The sequence below is a fragment of the Parasteatoda tepidariorum genome, chromosome 3 (assembly GCF_043381705.1).
Source record: "Parasteatoda tepidariorum isolate YZ-2023 chromosome 3, CAS_Ptep_4.0, whole genome shotgun sequence".
NCBI lineage: Eukaryota > Metazoa > Arthropoda > Arachnida > Araneae > Theridiidae > Parasteatoda > Parasteatoda tepidariorum.
Window position 1 is genome coordinate 62,483,476 of NC_092206.1, and position 23,257 is coordinate 62,506,732.

The 23,257-nt window shown below is 28.5% G+C and overlaps 1 protein-coding gene across 5 annotated transcripts in view; it reads right to left on the reverse strand.

The window, feature by feature from the left end:
• Nucleotides 1–537: 537 nt before the first annotated feature.
• LOC107449958 (proton-coupled folate transporter) overlaps nt 538–23,257 on the reverse strand; it is a 103,032-nt gene continuing 80,312 nt past the window's right edge. For 2 of the 5 annotated variants that reach the window (XM_071178720.1, XM_071178721.1), the window contains 4 exons: nt 7,702–8,938; nt 6,791–7,033; nt 3,323–3,543; nt 538–1,347 (listed from right to left, as the gene is read on the reverse strand). In XM_071178720.1, coding sequence (XP_071034821.1) covers nt 3,455–3,543; nt 6,791–7,033; nt 7,702–8,677 — 1,308 coding nt within the window. In that variant the 5' untranslated portion in view covers nt 8,678–8,938 and the 3' untranslated portion in view covers nt 538–1,347; nt 3,323–3,454. Of the gene's footprint in view, nt 1,348–3,322; nt 3,544–6,790; nt 7,034–7,701; nt 8,939–14,495; nt 14,623–19,399; nt 19,538–23,257 lie in introns of those variants that run through there. The other 3 variants (XM_071178719.1, XM_043039447.2, XM_043039448.2) reach the window with 3 other exon arrangements.

Consider the following 23,257-nt stretch of genomic DNA (forward strand, 5'->3'; position numbering starts at 1 on the left):
ACTTATTCATTCATTTATCAAATATTATTTATTCATTCAATTACACAATCAATTACTGCATCACAGTGATTAAGTTTTATAAGAGAATTAGTAAAAGTGGAATTATTTAACAACTAAGTGAATCTCAATTATTTTAATAAATTTACAGTAAATCCATTATTTATTACTCTTTTTTAATTTTATGTAGTTAACCCTGAAGAAAAGCATGTTTAAAGTTTTTACTTCTTGTTTTAATTTCAAATATCTAGATTTAAAGAAAATAAAGAATTTGACCATTTTTTTTACATTTCATGTAGTTACTTTCAGGAAACCAATGACGTATATTCATGTTTTTATGTCCCTGATTTTAGCAACTTACTCCCATTTATATTTCCAGTGCTAAATATATAGCCACGAACAAAGTTGTTACTATTTTGCTTAAAACTACCAATAATTATTGTTTCGTCCGGAATTTTAATGAGGTATTTCGAAGATATGAAATAACTTTAGGTCTTAAAAGAGACTGAAGTGTAATGATTGATAATAAATATTTGAGAATACGTATCAAAAATAAATTTTATTACAAGCACATAAAACACTGAGCACAATAAATTAAAATTTACATTAATGATAAATTTAATAAGTGACATTTAAATTTGTTGAAAGGTACATAATTTTAAGAATTCCGTTAAAAGTATAACATTACTATTTAGTAAATAAAAAAATTAAAATTTAATGTAATCAGATAAGTTTTATGTATAAATGAAACTAAATCCCTGCGATGAAGTTTAAAATAAATTAATAATTTGTAAACAGTACAGTGTAGGTTTCACTTGTTGCTTTAAATATTAAGCACTGAATTTTAAGCATTTTCATAAAAATTTAACGCTATTTAATCAAAATCTTTAACTTAATCATAAAAGCTCTCGTCAATCGGAAATTACGACTATTGATACATGACGTTAAATATTTAAGTAAATCGGATGAAAACTGTAAAAGTTGTCTTGTCTGCGAATGTAAAAACGTTGGTATATATATATATACATATGCACTCACAAATTTCAGAGCGATGATCTCCTTCAACCGTTGAGGTGTCAATATTTTCAACTTACAGTATTTCTATATCGTCTATATCGATTAATGAAATATCACAAAAAGAATTGTACAGCTAGTTAATGAAATAATCAATGCCACTGAAGTCTATCGAATATAATGTTCATGAATTCGGTGCAAGAATTTTTACAATAGCATGATTCTGATGGATCAGCAATGAAAACTATTCAAAAATCTTCCATTGTATATGTTATGCATCTTTAAGCCGGTATACTCACTTCGTTCAAGTTGTATTTTGATTTCCCATATATCCACCTATGAAAATAATAAAATACACTTTCATTAAATTTATTTTATGTGTTAAAAAAAGGGACTGATATGACAGGATATTTCCCATTTGAAATTTTAGCTCAGATTATATATATATATTATTTATTGTGTAAAATCTTATTCTTGTGCTTTTTGCTAATTTTTTTTCTCTTAGTTTCTTTTTTAAGTAGATATCTGGTTACAATTTGAAACACTTTTTCGTCCATTATTTTAACAATTTGAAGAGAGAAGGAAAGTTTTTATTTACGAATAGTTAAAGAACTAACATTATTGTATCATCCAAAAATTACCTCTTTATATATATTTATTAAATGTTTCTAAAAATAGAATCGTACTTGAAGTTTTTTTTTCTTTAAAAGAAGAATGTAAGTATTATTTTAATAAATTTAAAAATTACAAAGAGTTCTGTCTTATTAATAATCCATACATTTTAAATTTTACTGAACAAAATTTTATTTTATTTCATTTATTTATTTTCTCAAATCTCGTTCTTGTGCTTTTTTCTAGTTTTTTTTTCACTTAGTGTCTTTATTTTCAAGTAGAAATCTAATTACAATTTGAAACTTCGTAATATTTTATTGTCCGTTATTTCAACTATTAGGAGAGGGAATGAGATTTTTTCATTTACCAACAATTAAAGAACTAACATTGTCACAACTGCTGCAATTTTGTTTCATAGATTAATAAAACTTTTCAATTATTTGAAATTGAAAATATTCAGCAGTAAAAAGACTAGTAAATCATACAAATAACACGACAAATAATGCCTCTCACTTTATCCTTCCAGCTTAGAACCCATATGAAACTTTTATTTCAAATAAATAAAAATACCGAATAGGATGTGTAGTTTACTTTCAATATATTCTGCAACCTTTTGGAAAGGGACTTCAATACCAGGGGTCAACGTAANCTAGGCAGAAGTGAGTAGTCTTTGTCGATAGATCTCTATTTTAGTATTTTGTCGAAAGCGCTTTTTTTCACGAATTTATATGTTACGAATTGATTTGACGATTTTTGATTTATATCACGAATTATACTATAGCACATTTCTAATAGGTTTAATGAATTACATGTCATTTATTTGAATTCAAATTTATTTTAATGACTTAGTATTTACTAAAAAGATGTAATTTTTTTTTAAAAAAAAAGTTGTTATATGGATTTGAATGATTGTTTTGAATTCTTAGAATTTTGTGCATTTGCAATGTATCTAAGTTAGTAGTGAGCGAAGCGAGCTTGGTTTGCGAACCAAACCATATAAGATTGCGTAGCAATTTTCGGGGGATGGCGAGCGTTAGCGAGCAGGGGGTGCAGCCCACAAGTAATATTTTAAACTTTGAAACACCGAAAAAGCTTAAAAGTGCAGAGAAAAAATAACTAATATACAGAATGAAATTAAATATTTTTATTACAGTTTATGCTTTGAAAGTTCATGCCTGAAAAGTTACTGCTACTATGGTACCTCCGTAAATATTTTAGTCGTTACCTATTTCTTATTCTAAAATTTATAAACAATCTAAAACTACAATATGGTGGTACAATGAGCTATATATAACACTATCATTTCATACTTTTTCAAAAGTGGCCAAATGATTCAATAACAATGCCTCAATAATTAGGCCAAATATTTAAAATGTGTAAACAAATGATTAAAGAAAATAGTGACAAGATAATTAAAAGTATAAACTTCAAATAATTTCAATAAAAATTTAGCAATACAAAAAAAACATTTCTTCCTGAAATATCAATTATTTTTTTATTCATATTATAAATAATTTTTCCTAACTTGCAACAGTTCCCTAATTACAACAGTTCCTAAATATCGAATTAAAAATGATAAAAAAATTAATAAAAACCAAATTTATTAATTTTATCTTTATTAATTCTATATTTAAATCCAAATTTTAAATTTAAGAAAAAATTGGAATTAAAATTTATTGCAAATCAGAGTGTGAAAAACGCAGTAAACTAAAATGTGACACAATATTAAACTTCCTCATTTTCAACTTTCATAATTCCTGATAATTTATCATCTCAAAATGATTACTTGAAGAGCCAACCTTCCATTAATTATAACAAACTAAATGCAATTCTAACCTATTTCCTCTTTATCAACAATTTTTGACAAACCAGTTCTAATTGCTAAATTCGTAAATCCACTCAAAATACCAGCAGCAGTTCCTAAAAAATAATTAAAGGTTTAAAGAATGAATATTTATATATATCTATAACAGATGTAAGATATATAATATACAATAATACAAAAACTTTAAAATAATAAAAAGTGTTGTAACTCATAAGCTGTAATGAAGCCAGACAATTTTTTCGTTCTAAGTTATTTTTTGTTACAAGCTCGCATTTTCTGTATCTTTCATGCAGTTTCAGTCTTTGTTATATTTATTTACTTATTTATTTTATTTATTTGTTATTTTTTTAAAAAAATTTCTAACCTTATCCTCTCTCATTTTTACCACTTATTTTTTATATGACAACGTGTACACATTCCATACCTCATAAAAATATAATTTCCGTCTACCCATTTTTTGTAGTGTATTCTTACCTGACATAATAATCACATGATATAGTTATCAACTTAACATTATTAAAAGTTGTGAGGGTTTTTACTTTACTTTATTTATTTATTCCATCGTTTAATAATATTTTACTTATTTAATCACCATTTTACAATTTGTGCTCGGATTTACTTTCATAATAAATTTTATGAAAAACGTCATCTTCAATTAAAATAATAAAAATGCAAACATTTTAAATTGTAAATTAATGTTAGGAAATAACTGACACACTGTCGCTAAATACTTTCATTGGAAAAAAATATTCAACAAGTTTTTATAGTAACCAATAACTAAATACAAGCGAAAAGAACAAAAAGTTGGTGGAAAATATTGCAATGGTAGTCGGCAAAATGATAAGGTTTAAATTTTATCTCAATAGAATCAGGAACTTAATTTGTGGAACCAAATCTGTGTTAGTACAGAAAACTTTTTTTTAATCCTTTGGTTGAGAATCGCTGAGAAGGCTTGTTTTCGGTAATCAAAATTAAGAAATTATTAATTTAGAAAAAGCAAGCAATTGCAATGAAATAGAAAATAAATTACATGGATTCTGGACTTTTAAATCTTCCTTATTAATGTTTCGGTAAGATTTTACATGCAAGTTAAATTTTTGTATAAATAGTATTGAAAAGTAATTAATTTGAAATAGATTAGGTTTATTACGGAAAAAGCTAAAAAGTTGAAAGATACATGGATTTTGAAATTAAAAACTATGAAATCACAAAAAATATTTTGCAACACACATAGATTATGCATTAGCAAGCATTGTTGCACAAAATCTAATTCTCAGGCAGGAGGCAGGTGGCAGCACATTACAGTGGAGTGTATATAAAGGATGTCCTAGGGCATCGGAAAGCATTTCAATCGTTGGCGTAATGCAGAAACGTAGCGATTTATCCGATGTCCGGGATAAATGTCCATGATTATTGGCTTTCGAGCCAAGGGTGAAAGCATTTTGGAAACGGCTAATTCTGTGAACTGTTCGCGTACTGTTCGCGTGTGGTAAAAGTATACAGAGTATGGCAAAATGGCACTATCCAAAATCAGCAGCGTGGCACATGTTGTGCACCACGTTCTATAGATGACAGGGGCGAACAAAGGCTACGGAGATGCGTTCGGGTGACTAGACATGCAACTGTTGAGCAACTGACAGCCCAGATGAGCCATAGGGCTACCAAGAGTGTATCCTCAACCACTGTTCAGCGAACGTTGTTGCGCATGGGCCTCCGTAGCAGACGCCTGGTTAATGCACCTATGCTGACTGCTGTTCATCGGCGACGAAGGCTGGAATTAGCACGCCAGTTCAACTGGACGCCCATAGAGTAGCAACAGGTGGCTTTTTCCAATGAATCACGTTTTAGGCTCCATCGCACAGATGGACGTTGGCGTATACGGCCTGAAACGTCTGAAAGCAAACACCCTGCAACAATTGCCGGAAGGATCCAGGCTGTAGGAGGGAGCATTATGATCAGGGGAATGTTTTCCTGGCATTCATTGGGTGCACTCATCATTGTGGTAGGCACGATGGATTAGCACAAGTACGCATCTGTCCTTGCGGACCATGTCCTCCCCTAAATGCTAATGGTTTTTCCTCAGAATGATGGCATCTACCAGCAGGACAATGCGGAGTGTCATACAGTTCGCAGTGTATGAGCATGGTTCGAAGAGCACCAAGAGGAGTTTACCGTGCTCCCCTGGCCAGCAAACTCACGTGATTTAAATCCAATCGAGAATATGTGGGACCACTTCGATCGGGTTGTTCGCGCCATGGATCCTCAACCGCGTAATCTAGTGCATCTGACCACGGCACTGGAGTCTGCCTGGTTCAACATCCCAGTGAACACCTTCAGAAACCTGATTGATTCTCTTCCTGCACGTTTCGCAGCGGTCCGCTCTGCCAAAGGTCGGGCTTTTGACAGGTGGTCACATTAATGTGACTGAACCGTGTATGAACTTTAATTGTAAGCAAGTCGAATTCATAACACAACTGCATTTAAATATTATAATTTTTCCACCTCTTACCCAATTCTAACACTTTAATTTGTTTAAAACAATGTACTAACCAAATTGTCGCACCTTCAAGCTGCTTCCCGCGCGGACGTACATTGATTTCTATTTAACTATTTTCAAGAGACGACTATTTTCAAGAGACTTTATGTATTGAGTTTTAGTAATAATTTAAAATCTGTCCAGCAGCTATTAAATCACACAAGCTCCGTAAGTATGAGTTTGGAACATTTCAGCATAGTAGGCTGTAGAAGTATTAAAATGATTTTCATCACTATCGTGAGATACGGTTACAAAAAAGCTTATTTCAATTCTAGATCACGTGCTGTACTACTTCCTCACGCACCTCTCGAACTATAACTTGAGTATCATACAATATATATGCGATTCCTTGAAAAAGACAAGCTCTGCCACCAATAATTGATATGACAGTATGCGACACCATTGCACTGTTAATGCTTAAAATTTCTACAGCCATTTTAGAGAAGATCAAAAATAAGTAGACATAATTTCTTCGTAACTAAGTTTTTTATTTCTATAAAAATACAAAATTATTCCAAATAAATACTTATCGCACATCAAAATATTTAACACTACTTACATTAAGACTATCTAACAAAATGAATCTAAATAAATACTTAACGTATAAGTAATTTTTTAACGCAACTTAAATTTTTACTCACAAAATGAGTACTGATTATAATGTTGACATTAGATAGAGAAATACCCGAGTTTACGGTGTCACAGAAAGGAAATATTTATGTAGAATTTTGACAATGAAATATTATTGGCATATTATTGATATCAAACTAAGGTTTTTTTTTTTAAAAAAAAAAGGATATATTTACCTAAATAATACACTAGAACTTTGTATTTTGCGAAGGCAAGCAGAAAATTCTTAGTCATCATACTTATGGTGCCATAAATTCCAAGTACTGGATCTGAGAACTTGAAAACTTTTAAGAATAAAGGAACTATGAAAAACATCAGAAGAAATTGAGTCAAACTGAATGATGTATTTACTATATTGTATTTAGAAGGATTCCAATTATAGATATGATGTGCGTAAGTGAATCCCAAGGTTCCAAATACTAAAAAAATAATATAATTTATAAAATATATAATATATAAATAATGCAATATATAAATAATATGATATATAATACTAAAAAAAAAATAATAAAAATAGTTTGTTTTTAGTTATCGTTTCAGCTGATGCAAATTGCTATATATTGCTGTATAAAATATCCAATGCAATATTTGCAACAAACTAGCCACTAATGTGATACATCAGTGAATTAAATTTTTCTTTTCTTCAAAAAATTTTGTAATTACATAATGCTGAATAACAGTAGTAATAATTAGATCATTGACTACCCACGTCTAATGTTTCATTAATTATTTATTGAATTCAAGCAATTTCTAAAATATTTGTATAAATTTATCAAAACATTTTTTTCTCAGTGTTATTACCCGTTTAGCTATGTTCAGCATGAGTCTGCAACACTTCAGAGAAGGTCTGCTGTAATACATTTAATTTAGTTTGAAGCCTACAAATATTATTTTTGCAGAAAAGAATTGGTGATGTACTTCATTTAAACTCGCTAACTTTAGTGCCTAATATCTCCATAACTAAATCAAAGTATCTAAAATATCTATAAAATATCTAATGTTAGATGGTTAGAAATACCTTTCATGCAAGGAGGAGATATTTAGCAACAAAGAAAAAGAGAAATTTTGAGAAATGTATTATCTTTACCTTCATATGTTAGTATAACAATGCACATTGAAAGAAAATACATCCATATTTTGGCTCTGCCCTTGTTTTCTCGTGGCTTAACACTTGCTAGCCAACTTCTTGAAATGCTATCGCTTCTGAAGAAATTCCTTCTCTTATCTTTCCATGGGACAACTTCTCCAACTCCAACTGTTTCCTCCAGCACAAACACCACCCACAATGCAGCTAAGACGTGAAATATAGTACCTGTTAAATATACATAGAAGTAACCGTAATATTCGAGTAATTCTCCACCGGCAAGTCCGCCCACAGACAAGGCCAGCATCATAGCGATTTCAACAGTAGTATACTTCATCGTTCGGTTCTTCTCGGACGTCACATCCGCTACATGACTGTATACTATGGTCAAAAAGCAAATAAAACCACCTGTTATCTCTGATGGAAGCCTAAGAAGAATGCAATAAGCAATATCTGATTCAAAGTAAATCACCCAAAGAAGAGTTCCAACATCTGATAAAATGGTTCCAATGCAAGCAGCAATCAAAGGTATTTTTCGTCCATATCTATCACTCCAAGGTGCTATAAATATCATAACAAGAGCAGCAATTAGACTTAATACTTGGGAATAAAGCATATAGTTGTTGGACAATTTTTCTAAATTTGTTTTCTCAATAGGATAGAAACTAATGTTGTTGCATAGTTCTTCTGTGTAATTGTAGTAATACAAGCAGGCTTTATCCATGATTAAATTTGAAAGGCATGACATGTTGATCATAAATCCGAACATGAACAGGAACATCGCTGGTTCAATTGTTAAAGTTGTCAAAAATCGTAAACATCTTGAGCACCGGTTTGTCGATTCATAACCTATAAGAGGTACGTCATCTTGTATTGAGCCATATTGAATTTGACTTTCGCCTGTTTTTGATTTTGTCCATGATGGTTTTGCTTCCGAAGAAGGAATAATAGGGTTAGTGATTGGAGGTGATTTATCCATTGTTTATAACTATTAAATTCTGCACAATGTATGAATACTGTTAAACTAGCATGTTTGAGATTCTTGAATAGTTTTTTTTAAACTGATGACTAGTCTTTAAATGCTGAAAATGTCTGAAAGTGACTTCAGTTACACATTTTCTTTCTTTCAATTTAGATTAAGAGAACTTCATAAATGTTTAAGACATATGTTTAGAATTCACAGTCAATTTAAATTAAACTATTCCATTTTTCAGTCAGATGAATTAGCCTTTTTCTTCCCCTGAAATATGAAACAAATAAACTCAGAAAAAAAATTGATATACATTTTTTGCTTTTAGGTATTTGTTATAAGGCAAAAATATACGAAAGGTTAAAAAAAATCATATTTTCTATTTAAAAATATGTTAAAATTAACTTTCGAATTTTTCTTTATCTTCCAATCGTACAGTGACTTAAAATTGTCTATACTGGGTTGTATTTTATTTTAAAACTTGCTGAATACCTGTTCTTATTACAGGGTGAAAAAAGTATATAATAAATAAATCTGTCTTAATCGAGATTATAAAGCTAAAAGACCGACACAATTACTTAAGCTAAAATAATTCTCATTTATTTTTTATTTCTTGTCCTTCCTAATGACTTTATGTTATCGTATAAAGCAATATATGTTTTACGAAGTTCATCCCATCAAAGTAGAGATTAAAAATACACGGTATCATTTTGCATAATGCTATTGTTCGAGGTATACAGTCAAAAATTACCATAATCAATTTTCTCTAGTACTTATCCCTTTCGTTGGGCAGTAAAAACCTATTTCAAATATATAGGAAGTAACTTGGCACTAATATATTAATATATTTAGTACCTATAAAACACCAACTAACATAATAACAGTAGTACCTATTACCAAAATTAAATAATGAAGAAAAGCCATCAATATTAACATATTACCATCAATAATAACAAGATGATTTTCTTATGGTTTTCCTAAATGAATAAGTATCCTTTTCTTCATAATTTAGCTTTTAAATACGAAATTAATTATTTACTTCAACTTGCACTTATTATAAAAATTAATTAAGCATCATTGGTATCATTAACAGTGTCGAAATTTCTTACGGTCCTCAAATACGAATAAGATAATCAGTTAACTCCATTATACTCTGTTACAAGTTAAGAAAAAGTCATTATCTCTATGGAGAGTGCCTGTTTGCATCTAAGTGTACGTCAAATGAATGCCAAGCTCCCAGCGCGAACGTATATCAACATCGCCAACTCTTGAAACGACGTTGCGCAACGTTCTCTTTCTTGCTTTCTTAAGACGTGTAAAAAGAGGAAAACAAAGCTTATTGAATACTCAATTAGCAAGTAGCAATAATTAATACAAATGATATCGAAAAATTGCCAGAAATATACATACGTCTTTACATTCGCATTTAAAGAAACTGATGAGAGAATAATAAAGGTTGTTTCTTGTTGTCGATTTTCTTCTCTACAGTGAGACAAAAGTAAAAGTTTCTTATCTCGCATTTGATTTGTTACGGGCAAGTCAGCATTAGATGCGTCATTTTTAGTGGCCCCATCAAATCTTGCAACGCTATATAATTGTTTCAAGAACGAATATTCTCCTTATTTATCGAACTATATCGCCCAAGTCTAAGATCACAGTAAGACTTCGAAACTATAACCTTTTTTTCAATAATTTTGTGATATATATCATAAACAATACCGCGAATTAAATTTTTGTTTGACGGGTTTAACTTCTGAAAGTTTGTTTTTGTATCGTAAAATTTGATAATGAAATAAAACGGAACTATATGCAATCGCGAATGTTTACCTAAATCCTATACCGCAATGGTATTTTCTTTACTTGCAACGGAGTATAAGATTTTTTTAGTTCCAAGTAACATTGCCTCAACGTTTTTTTTTTATTTATACAGTCTTTATTTTACATTTATAGAGAAAACTAATGCAAGGGATGCATATCATTATATAATTTAACTTACCACTACAGAATTTTTTTCAATAAACGTTATTCCGTACATTAAGACACAACAAGCATTTTTGTTTAAATCTTCGCATTGTACAAATAATATGAATACATCATATTTCCGTAATAAATGTTAAAAAAAAAGCTCTCTGAGCATGAGGTAGAACCCTTTAAAAAACATTGGATCTAAAAGTATTACTTCATAGGAAACTTAAAATCAGAACAAATCATAATAATTTCCCCAATATTAAACATTGAGAGACAAATTTCAATGATATATATTGGCTTTTTCCCTGCTATCATATATTACATTTCACTGAGATTTGTCATTGAAATAAAGAATTATTTAAAAGAACAAAACTAGAGTTGTTTGTAATTCATTTCAACTTAAAGTCACACATTCGAATTTTTATGTAGCTGCTGATCACTACGTTGTTGAAGGTTTTCTGGAGAAATCGTGATAAAAATGTCATTGTTTACATTATCTATTTTTATAAAAACGAAAAAAATGAACTACAACATAAAAGCAAATCCCGTGACAATTATTCTATCATCAGAGATATACAGATTACGATATATTTTAGTCGAAATAAGAACCGGATCTATCGGAATACTTTATCTATCTTTAACATAGTTCATTTCAAATCGTAATCCTTCTCTCCTAAATCATACAAGCAAACAAAAATGTAAATATTTTACCAAGCGTGTTAGAAAATCACTTAAATAGAATAATAAAAATCAGTAATTTTTTAGATATTTAAAATTGCCTGTACTTAATAATTGTGAATAGAAATCTTTATTTACACACGCAAAAGGAGAAAAAAAAATCACTTTTAATCACTCTTTGGATTTTCTTGAACTTAAATAGGATCTTAATTTAAAGAGGACTCCTTAAATATGAGAAATAATTAGCGCAAAAGTGTTTTAAATTATGATATTGGACGATAAACGTTGCTCTTTTGATAATTTTGGGAATTAGATTCGCGATGTAAATAGAGAACATTAAGTACAACAAAAAGTAAGACTAAATAAACATTTTGTAAAAAATATTGAGCATTCAATTACAGCGATTCTGAGACAGTTTTCTTATGCGCGAGGAACATTTTTTACAGTTTCTTTTTAATGAACTGAAAATGCAGAATCATGTCCAAACATTTCAACAACTTGGTGTGAAGTTTAGTAATATTATTAAATTACGTTATTGTCCTTTCTCCAAAACAATATAATTTAAAATATTTTTGTATATTATTAAATTATTAATTATATTATACCCAGGCGGGAATGTAGGGTTGATTTTAATGTCAGCAACAGCCTTTATCACGAAGCCCAACAAGGTTTATAAATGATTAGCAAATAAGCCTCGCAAGCTTAAATAATATTAAATTTAACTAATATAGTTTACGCGCTGTGAAATTTGTATTTATCTTGCATAAACAACACTTTTACATCGATTGAATCTGCCTTTAGAAAACAAGGCTAGAACACCCTTCTGAAATATAGGAAGAATTATCGTTCGCGCATCAAGAGTAGAAAGCGATCTCAAACCAAGGATGAATTCACCTTCTCAAGATTTATTTTAGATTTTTTGACCATCACTGATACAAGGTTTATTTTTGCAAGCATTTTTATACTTTCTTTAACACTTTAAAAGTGAAGGTTGGTTTGATTAAGTTCCATTCCACCAAAACCATATATAGTTACTGGTGTAGGGAAACACCTAGTTTGTTCTTTTACAAAACATTATTAGAAGTTTCGGTGTGCAATTAGCACTATTTTTAGGGATGAAGTAAACTGAATGCATTATCAAGTAAAGAGCTGTAGTTATCGTGTAAACAATGACATTGAATATATAGCAATTGTTAGTAAGAATCAAAGCGAATATATTACTAAAAATATGCTTATTTCTTAAAGCAAAAATTTCTGCAATTTAGCCATAAACTGTTTTTCATGTACAAGAAAATAAGTGTTTTAAAAAAGTGAATAAATAAATAAATAAAATTACAATGGTGTACAAATAAATAAAAAATGTGAAAACATGCTGTGTAAAAAATGTTAGTTTACCCCAACACCAAAAATGTGGGCAACTATACACCAAAATTCTTAACAGTGTACTTGGTGTAAAGTAGCCCCCACCATGTTTACTATTCAGTAACACTAAAACTTATAGTTACAGAAAGATATGATGCAGATTAGAATCTGTGAAGTTACTTTTACGAGGAATATAAACTGAGAATCAGAAATTTAGAATGCATACATAAAATTTTTCTTAAAATAAAATTAATTTGTTAATCAAACGTACACACATCGCAGACAGAATATTAATATGAAATTGAACAAAACCTAAGTGAATCGAAGCTTATTACTATTAAATTGTTTATACAACTGCCAGATTTATGTATATCTTATGAGGACATAAAGGTCTTTATTATATATCTAGTAACATACCTGAATTTCATAACAGTTTATATGAGCAGATTGTCAAATCAATCAGACAAAAAGGCTGAAATTATTTGGTAAATAATCAACCACAATCAATACTTTTGATAAATTAGTAAGCTTAAATTACTTAGATTACTACTTGGAACTTGATTATTTACTTAGTATTAAATATGTTATAATCAGTTCGCTATGAATCATAGTACTATGATTTCCACATGCTTTGACTCACAATTGCTATGAGTCACATAGTACACTTCTAGTAAACAAACTGCCATTTAAGCTACCATATTGTGAATATCATTAAATTGCATTATTATTTGCCTTCTTCCACTTATTATACATTTAAATGCCCTCTAATAGTCCAAAACCATTTATTATATATTTAAATGTCCGCTAATGATTACACAAAAAATTCATTTAAATAGTTCAAAAATACACTAATTATTCGTCTAAGTTTTGGAGCTCCAAAATACACAACTTTCTTCACCAACGCTAGGCACATTAATGTAAGCTTTATCAATTATTGGTGTTAAGATTTAACCACACCCTTTGAAATGTTTAAGAAGGCTCGAATATGTATTAACTTGAAGCAACTAAATCATTCACACAATTTTTAGAGCTTTTCAACACCAAAATCGGATAGGTTTTTTATACGACAGTTTTTACAGTATAGCCACTGATGGTTCTTTGAACAGCTTTTGGAGTTCATTTGTTAAACAAACTACAGCTACTTTTTGTGTTGCTAAGCAACCAGAAACGGTGCTACATTTTCTCTCTTAACCCACAGAATTTTCTAATTTACCTTCTTAGTTCCAATGATGTCACAAACTGTTAAATTGTGCTATGTTTTTGTTCAAAATGAATCAAGTTTACACTGCAATCAAGTTTAAAAAAGAACACATTTGAACGTTATTACTGGTCAATAAGATCCAAACTTTTCAATCGTTTAAAAGCATTGTTTTGAGAAAATGTGATTTAACGTAAGCGATGGTTTATTTCACACAATAGTTCTTTATAGAAATGTGAGCTGTATATTTCAAACATGTAAGAATTTTACAGTGCAGTTTTATAAAATTACTTTCGAATGTAAATATTACTGAATTGCATATTTTAAAATATAAAAAACTCGACTTTTTAAATATGACAATTTTGCTACTTATTAATAGTAATGGTTACCAGCTAGTGCAAAAAAGCTGAAATAAATTTTAGAAATGGCAGCAAAACATTTAAAATCTAATTAAAGTTTAATAAAAAATAATTAATAAATAAAACAGTATTTAAGAATTAATTAAGATTAATTTGAAGCGATAAACATGTTCTTACTACCAGTTATTTAACTAGAGTCTTAACTGTTTATTTGAAATATAATACAGATTACAAATATGGTAAATACAGTAAAAAAATTTACCTGCTTTAAATATCTTCCAAATAAACTTACTATTAGAGACTAGAAGTTTGACATCATGTAGTTTTAAGAAAGTCTAGCTTTGGATCTCTTGTTTACCTTTTAAGCCTTCTACTGTCGTAGGTTATCTCATTTTAGATTAATATTATCAAGGACTCAGATAATATTGGCAGATAATATAGGTTTTATAATATAGTTTTGTTATGTGCATCTCATTTGCTTTCTGATGATGTTGAAACAAGGATGATTAAATAGAAGTATTTAAATTGATAAAAAAAATTATAAATTCCTCTAATATCATAATGATAGCACGTGTCGATTTCGTGAGTTTATATAAGAATTAAAACCATTCTTTTTTCTACAAAAAGTCCGACAGAAAACTATTTATCTATTACTTCTATCAGCATTCTTCTAAATAAAAAAAAGTATATCATATTCAAGTGATTGCTAAAATCATTCAAATCAATTTACAAGAAGAATCGTTTTGTGTTCACTATAAACAAAAAATTAGTAACATGATACAATTTTGTTTTCTGAGCTTCAAAAAAAGTCATTTTATCATTTTTTTTCAACCCAAGCATAAGATAAGGAAGTTTTTAGACTTAAATATATCTAACAACTCATTAACTTTCAATACACTAAATTTTTTTTAGTTAGTCCAAAAGATACGGAAAATAATTAACTCTCGCATTAGAACAATATTTTTATCAAACAGATATACATATTTCATTTTACAATTTAGCATGATCAGCAGAATTTGGTCTCAAATATACTTTTAATCACAGTAATCTCCCTTAAAAGCAATCACTACCCCATTCACTCGAGGCATTCTATTGGTTAATTTATCCATTACTTAGGATCTAATGTTATTCCAATTGCCGAGAATCGACGAGTACAAATTATTTTGGTTTGTAATTTTTATATTTCTGATACACTTCTAATGATTCCCCTAGACTGTAAAAAATTCCGAATCAAATTACGGTAAATGTTACTGTTACGATGCCGTTACTTTTTACCGTAAAATCCATTTAAAAAAAATATGGAACAAAAGTCTGAAATTCCATAATATTTACTGATTTACTGTAAAATCGCTGATTCACTGTATTTAAATAAATATTACTATAAAAATTACGAAATAAAATTTTATATCAAAAATAGATCTTACGATACAATGATCAGATAAGAATAAAATCTAGTACTTTTTTCCATAATGCAGTGTAACAGCATGTCTAATTTGCATAATAGGATGTTATACTGGCAACATTACTTTAAAAATTTCCTTTTGGGTTAAAGCGCTAAAAATATTTATATCCTATCTATGAGTAATATTTGATACAGAAATGAGTTGAAGTAATTTTACAAGAAACAGACACACGAATATGACCTGAAAGTTATTTTGCATGCTCTGCGTTTTCCATGTTTCGTATACACAAACACAAAGGTGTCTTGAAGTTAATGACAGGCATAATTCACTTAAAAAAGCGTTTTAATTAGTTTTGTTAAAATAAAATTCCCCGCAACCTACTACTCCAATAAAATAAACTTATGCTTGCTCCCGAAGTAAGAGTTATAAGTTAAATAGCGCATCACGTTCATGTGCAACCAATGAAATATATATCAAAATTTTTTTTTAATTATATCACATTTTAAGATCTATACATAAATATCATAATTTATTCAACGAAATAGCAGCAATTCAGATAAAACTTGAAAGCACTATCAAAAAAAATATTGATAAAAAAATTTAATTTAACTCTTGCAAAGAAAGATTGGATAGCTAAAATAGAAAGTTATTTTCCAGCAGAAGGAAAAGGAAGATTAATTTAAAAAATAGAAAGATAAATAAGTCAATTAAAGAATTTATTATTGCAACATTGCAGGTATCGAAAACGTAGCTGGGTTATTCTTTGGAAGCATGGCAATTCGGAAAAAAAAATTTCTTCAAATTTAAAGTCTTCAAAATAATCTAACATTTTTTTTCGTATATTTATTTAGTTACATTTATTAATATCTTACAGACAGCAGTGTAGTTTATTGACATTTGCCCAAGAAAAAAAAATTCACCAAATTTTGAATGCCAGGAAAATGACATTAGCTCAGAAGTTTAAGAAACAGTCATTTTAAGCTAATAGTAAGAATTCAACTTAAGCCTTCGCGTTAGATAGACCATGAAATGCTTAAATTAATTCTTTTATCCACTGTAGAAAGAATCAAAAATGTTTTTGTTGCTGATATGTACAGAATAAAATTGTGTATAATAATCAATCATTAAATTTTAAAAAAAAAATAACTTTGATTACATTTAAGCATATTACAATCTTACATAAACTTGGTATTAGGTTAATATTTGCTTTCTCTCTTTACATTAAACTGTTTAAAAAAATTTCTGGTAACTGTTTCAATGTCCTGGCATTCATAAGCCAGGAAAATGACAGCCAAGATAATGATAATTTGCCATTATATAGCATTTAACTTTACTTTAATTTAACATTTCGGCCTAAGATGTTTACATTCCGCAGAAAACAACCGGATTTTTTAAAATAACTCAGGTAAATCTATGTAGTTTATGTTATTAATGATTTCAAAAAGCCAGGAAAATGACAACATAAAAACCTACTCACCTTGAAAAAATTTTTGAAATAGGTTTTGAACCAGAAAGTTGGTACTTTATTCATGCAGTACCGTCTTTACGCATGGGCATACCCGGGTAGTGCCCGAGGGCCTTAAGCACTCAGGGGGGGGGGGGCCCTTGAGAATCTTACTTTTTATAAATTGTATTTAGAAAAAACTAAGAAAAAACAAAATTGCCTTATATATTTTTTAAAATAAATATATTCTATTGTATAAAGTGTGCATTTTGTTTTTCTTCCTACAAATAATGATTGATTATCATGCAAATAACAATAATTTGAATAGTTCATCCCCAAGATAAATTAAAAAGGCAAGCGAAATCTAATTTTCTACTTTCTAATGAAGTTTTTATGTGGATTCAGTTTTTTGGGGTAATCAAAATTTATTTAAATTTGTTCAAATTAGTGCATGTGTTAAAAATGCTTTATTTAATGTATGGGAAGTTTTTCAGTTCGATTTTAAGTAGTATGATGTTATAAGGTCCCAAAGCATTTCTGTGCCCGGGGCCCTGCATGCTATTAAGACGGCCCTGTATTCATGCAATAAGACATGTTCAGATAGGGTGGTATTCTAATCAATCCAACATAAGATAATTGATTAACATAAGATATTGATTCCTGGAGCTATCTATTTTGGTTATAAATCACTAAATAAAAGTAGCCAAGAAAATGACAGATTTTCTTGTGACGAACAAATTATTGACAGAAAAGATTATTTTTAGCAAAGTTTATGTAAATAATACCCTCCGCATACATTCTAAAAATGCTAACAACGGTTGAGATAAAAAAAATTACATATTGAAAAATGTATGGGATGTTTTGAAGCTAGTTATTATAGGAAATATTTTTTGTGACATACCAGGAAAATGACATTTTGAAATTCAATTAAAATTTTTAAATATACAAAACAGCCAATGCTAGCACAAGATCATTTTAAAATACTAACAGCAATGCCATTTATTAAAATTTAAAAAAAAAGTTCTTTTAGAAGTATGGTATTAGATCTTGAAGCAAGAGACAGTAAATTGTCAGTAGACATATTTCGCGAGAATCACCCAGCTATGGATAAAATGGATTTGATCATTTTGAATAATTTTAAACCTGAATATAAATATATTTCTTCAGAAGAGATAGATAATAAGTAACATTTTTAAAAAATCTAAAAGCAATTTTAATTATTATTGTTAAGTATTTCAAAAATGCAAAAAAATTCAGTTTTATTTATTACAGCTAAATAAACTCTTAATCTTCTCATTTGATTAACTGGTTACGTTCTCGGTACAAAAAGGTCCAAAAGGTCTTTTTAAATACACAACATAGTCTTCATAAATTTTAAAGATATTCTTTAGAGTTATCTTGGAAATATAATATTTCGGTAAAAAAAGAAAATCTCTTTAGGAATGCTTTATTTGAAATATTTTCTTAAATTAAAAAAGAAGAAAGAAAAAATTAGTTTTTAAGTTTGCCGATAGATGGCCTCATTTCACGTTCCAAAGCTTCGACACAGGTGAAAGACTAATGCAATGTGAACATAAATTGTCAAAACAGTCATTAATTAGTAAATTATGAGCTTGATTTCGATAAATGAAACAAAATATGAACCTTAATTGCTTTAATTTAATTCTTAGTGTTTATACCGTAAAGGATTAATTTAATCTCTACTAAATAAAAAGGAAAAAAACACATTGCAGTAAAAAAAAAAAGTACATAATTTGTTTTTCGGGAAAATATCAATTTTAAGAAGAAAAAAAAAACACTGATGGATATAGAGGAAACATGGTTAACGCAGCAAACCGGCAGTGGAACCTTCCAGTATTTTTATAAATGTCAGTTGTTATTTACAAGAGCGCTTTATAAATTTTGAATGTGATTGATTTCATTCTTTTAATAGATACCATATCATCTAAAAATAAAAAATAATACAAGAAAATTTTAACATTACAACAAGCAACTTGTAATACTTATAAAAGTTATTTTCATGTAACTCTTTTAATTTGCGAGTATTATTAATTATAACATTTCACACACAAGCGCAAAAGTAGCATGTAATTTAAAATGAAATGTTATTTCGAAGGCGCAACGATCATTTAACAGATGCTTTGTTCACCTTCAAAGCAAAAAAATAACGAAAAATAATATACTTAACAGCTTAACTTACAAATATGTTTCACTTTTTTCCTTTAAATAAATATTACTACTTAAAAAACATTCTTTATTTTAACATGAAGAATTAATCTAGTACAATCAATACTATTTAAGATAAAGTAAAATATTTACCTCTTTAAAGTGTTCTAAGTAAATAAATAAAACACATTTTGAAATTTTAGCATGCAATGAAATCATGTTATGACTGTTTGTTTTCATATTGCTGTACAATTCCTGTTGAATCTTAGCAAGGTCACTTGAACATTAAAGGTAACAATCGTTGTTTCGACTTGCTCTTGTGAGGAAATTTATTTTCCGGGATACGAAAGGTACATGTAAAGTTCTTATAAAGTATAAATAGTTTTTTCTTTGCTTTATTTTTTGGATCTGCGTATATTTAGTAACAACGATTTGTCGTTCATTAACCTATAGTCGTGAATTTAATATTAATGACTAATCTTTTTTTTTTCGTTGATTATTATCGGTATGACATCAAACGTTTAAGGGAATTGTGACACAAAATTTCTTTGTCATTCTTAAAGAATTTTCCTAAAAAGACTTTCACTAAACTTATTAAAAAAATACGAAAATGTACTTAAAACAGTTAAATACTAGAGGAGGGGTAAAAAAATTCTGGTAAAATTAACGTACAGTACGGTAGTGACATTTCTGGTAAAAAAACAACAACAACATGGNATGACTAGTCTTTTTTTTTTTCGTTGATTATTATCGGTATGACATCAAACGTTTAAGGGAATTGTGACACAAAATTTCTTTGTCATTCTTAAAGAATTTTCCTAAAAAGACTTTCACTAAATTTATTAAAAAAAATACGAAAATGTACTTAAAACAGTTAAATACTAGAGGAGGGAGAAAAAATTCTGGTAAAATTAACGTACTGTACGGTAGTGACATTTCTGGCAAAAAAACAACAACATATTTCTAGTAATAAAAACCAAAATATACGGTATTCTTTGATTCAAACCATTCTGGTTTTGAAAACAGTTTTTATTAACACACATTTAGTAAAAAAATACATAACTCATATATAAATTTAATCGAATAAATGGTTTTTATGCCATGATCTTTGATATCATGACCATATTTACCAAATTTTATCACAGATTATAAAATCATTTTTTAATGTAAATTTTACCAAACAAAATATACCCTAAATATAAAATATTTTTAAAACGCATAGCACTACTAATACATAGCATGTTCCATTTCAAATTAATTTAACTTTCTTGCACTTTACTTCACTTTCCCTTTAGTTTCAATTATTATAAAGTTATGTCATAAATTATATTTTAATCATTTATCAATGGAATAATACATTAAAAAAGACAGATAGCTTCAATTTACTTATATTTTTATGCCTCGCACTGGTTAATCAATAATCTGAACCACTTTGAGTTGTTAAGAAGGACATTTGCTTCGAAATGCTACAAATATTAATGTGCAATACTGTTTATTTTCACTTCATTTATTTTTACTTCTTTCAATGTAGTGGTTTCTAATATACTTAGGTTCTGATTATATAAAAAGCTTGTGCTTATGTGCGGTTTGTCTTTTAAGAAAATGAAACATACATATATTATTATATAAAAGTGATAAAACCATAATAATAAATCACATCATAATATAGAACTTTATTTTAAACTGAAATGCTGAAATATAATCTATTTAAATTGATTTATTACTATTACTTAATCAAAAAAAACTTCATTCGCTTCAAAAATATACAGATTGGAAATAACAGTCGACATGTGTCAAGCACTCAAAAATAGGCACCCATTTTCAAGACTTGTCTGACGCGAATGAGAAGAAACATAAGTTGAAAATAAGTAGAAACTTCTCATTCACCCTATTTTAGAGCACTTAAAATATATCTACGACTGTTAATTTCGATCTGTTCATTTTTGTCTTACCGCACAAGATTTTTGGGATTATTTGGGACTTTTTACTTGTATATACAAAATATTTGTTAATTAAGCTGTAATCCACTAAACAAAATATACAATTTTTTAAAACTGAAAAAGTGTTGTAAGAGAAAGAACTAAAAGCTGTTTGTCATTATATTAGTTTTTACGGAATGCAGCACAATCATCCCTTTTAATGTATGCTTTTAGAATCCTTGTTACAACATTTAAGCGAAATTATTTAATATTTAAGCGAGAGAAATAGAAGAACGCTATCGAAGGCTGCTAAATCACTAGTGAGGATGATAGAATGAAAAACACCAAAAACCAGTTTGATTACGAGATGGGAGTTGAAGATGTTTCTAATGTTCACCATTGGACAAAATTTCTCTGGCAACCAAACGAATTTAAACGGCTATAGACCATAATTCTGAGAAGTAAATCGCAAGATTTCGATAGCGGTATCGATATTTATTGCGCTGAAGCCTTAATTTAAAAACCTCATTCTACATAAATTTTTTTCTTCTTTGCAGAGGATTTCAAAAATATATATTAAAAGTGGTCTTTACAGAATATTTTATATAATGATTGATACTACATTTATATAATGATTGATTCAAATACTGTTTTATGAAAATAAATGAATTATAGTTGAATATTGTAAAGCAAGGAGAATCTGAAAAATGAAATTTACCGGAACAAAAATATAAAAACCTAAATTTCTTTCTTAAGTAGGTGAAACAAATAATTAAAAAAATAGTAACAAGTTAAAATCCTTAAAACTAAAAATGAAAATACTAATACAACAGGAAAAGTATAAAATCTATCAAGCACAATTCTAACTGAATCATATTTTGTATCTTACAATGCAGATAGTTTTATAGTTCTTTCTTAACATTTATTTTTGTTTTACAATAAGGAAAAAAATTTTGAAGCTTGTAGAACATATTTTCATTCATTATTTTATTGAATCCGCATTTTTGGCAACAACGATCATCACTTTTTTAAACCAAAATTAATGATTAAACTTATGAATCGATAAGTTTTAAGCATGTTTCCGTAGCAACAATCAAAATAGTTTAACTCTCTTTGTGTTCCGAATCAGAACTTCTTGTGCATAACTGAATGAAAAGGAAATTACAGTTGCATTACTGTTGAAAATTAAAAAATCGGGAACAAACAATTTAAACTTTTGCTTTGAAGTCACAGATAATCACTAAACATGTATAGGAGAATTTTGAAAATAATACTTGGTAACATTTTTTATGAGATTGTTTAATAGATCTTAAATACTTTCGTATCGCTCATTTAAAATCTGCATTCTGTTTCTTACTCCGAGATACAGTTTTTTTAATTATATTTTTAGTCTTCTTTTTTTGGTCGAAATGTAGAAGTTTAAAAACGTTATGTATGTTAGAGGGTTGCGCAAATATTTCAGAAAACTTCATGTGGAGTTCTCATCATCAGGATTAAAATGGCATAGAATCCAATGCTTGTAAATGTCATCATAAGCCGCTAGGGACGCTTCTCTGTTATGAATTATTTCCTCGTGTACTTCTAAATAGGTCATAATAAGGAAGCGCGTGTGCCGTTATTCCGGCTATGGGTTCCGATATATGGAATGCTAGGTTCTTATAAAAAAATTTATCCTGATCATGTATCCTAACTCCCCCAGAAGTTTGTCGCTATGTTTACGCACCCCCCCATTATATATATCATTTTAATTTGGTAAATAAAATTGCTGAAAAAATCCATTGACCTTTAAAATGTGAATTTAAAAATTTAACCTAGCAAAACATTTTAGCAAATAAATAGTTTTTGAGTTTATATTTTACCCAGTAGTATTTATTTTTTATTTTTTAGGCAGTTTTGTCTTTAATCAGAATTTTCAGTTAACTGAAAGTAACATAAAAGTTCATATTTAAAGGTGTACATATTTATTTAGGAAAATAAGGATAAAATCAATGAAAATTCAATTTAAGATATTATAATAAGTTAGATAGATTTTAAAACTCTGAATAATAAAATAAATATGTAATATTTTATTTTTAAAGAAATCAAATTTTGA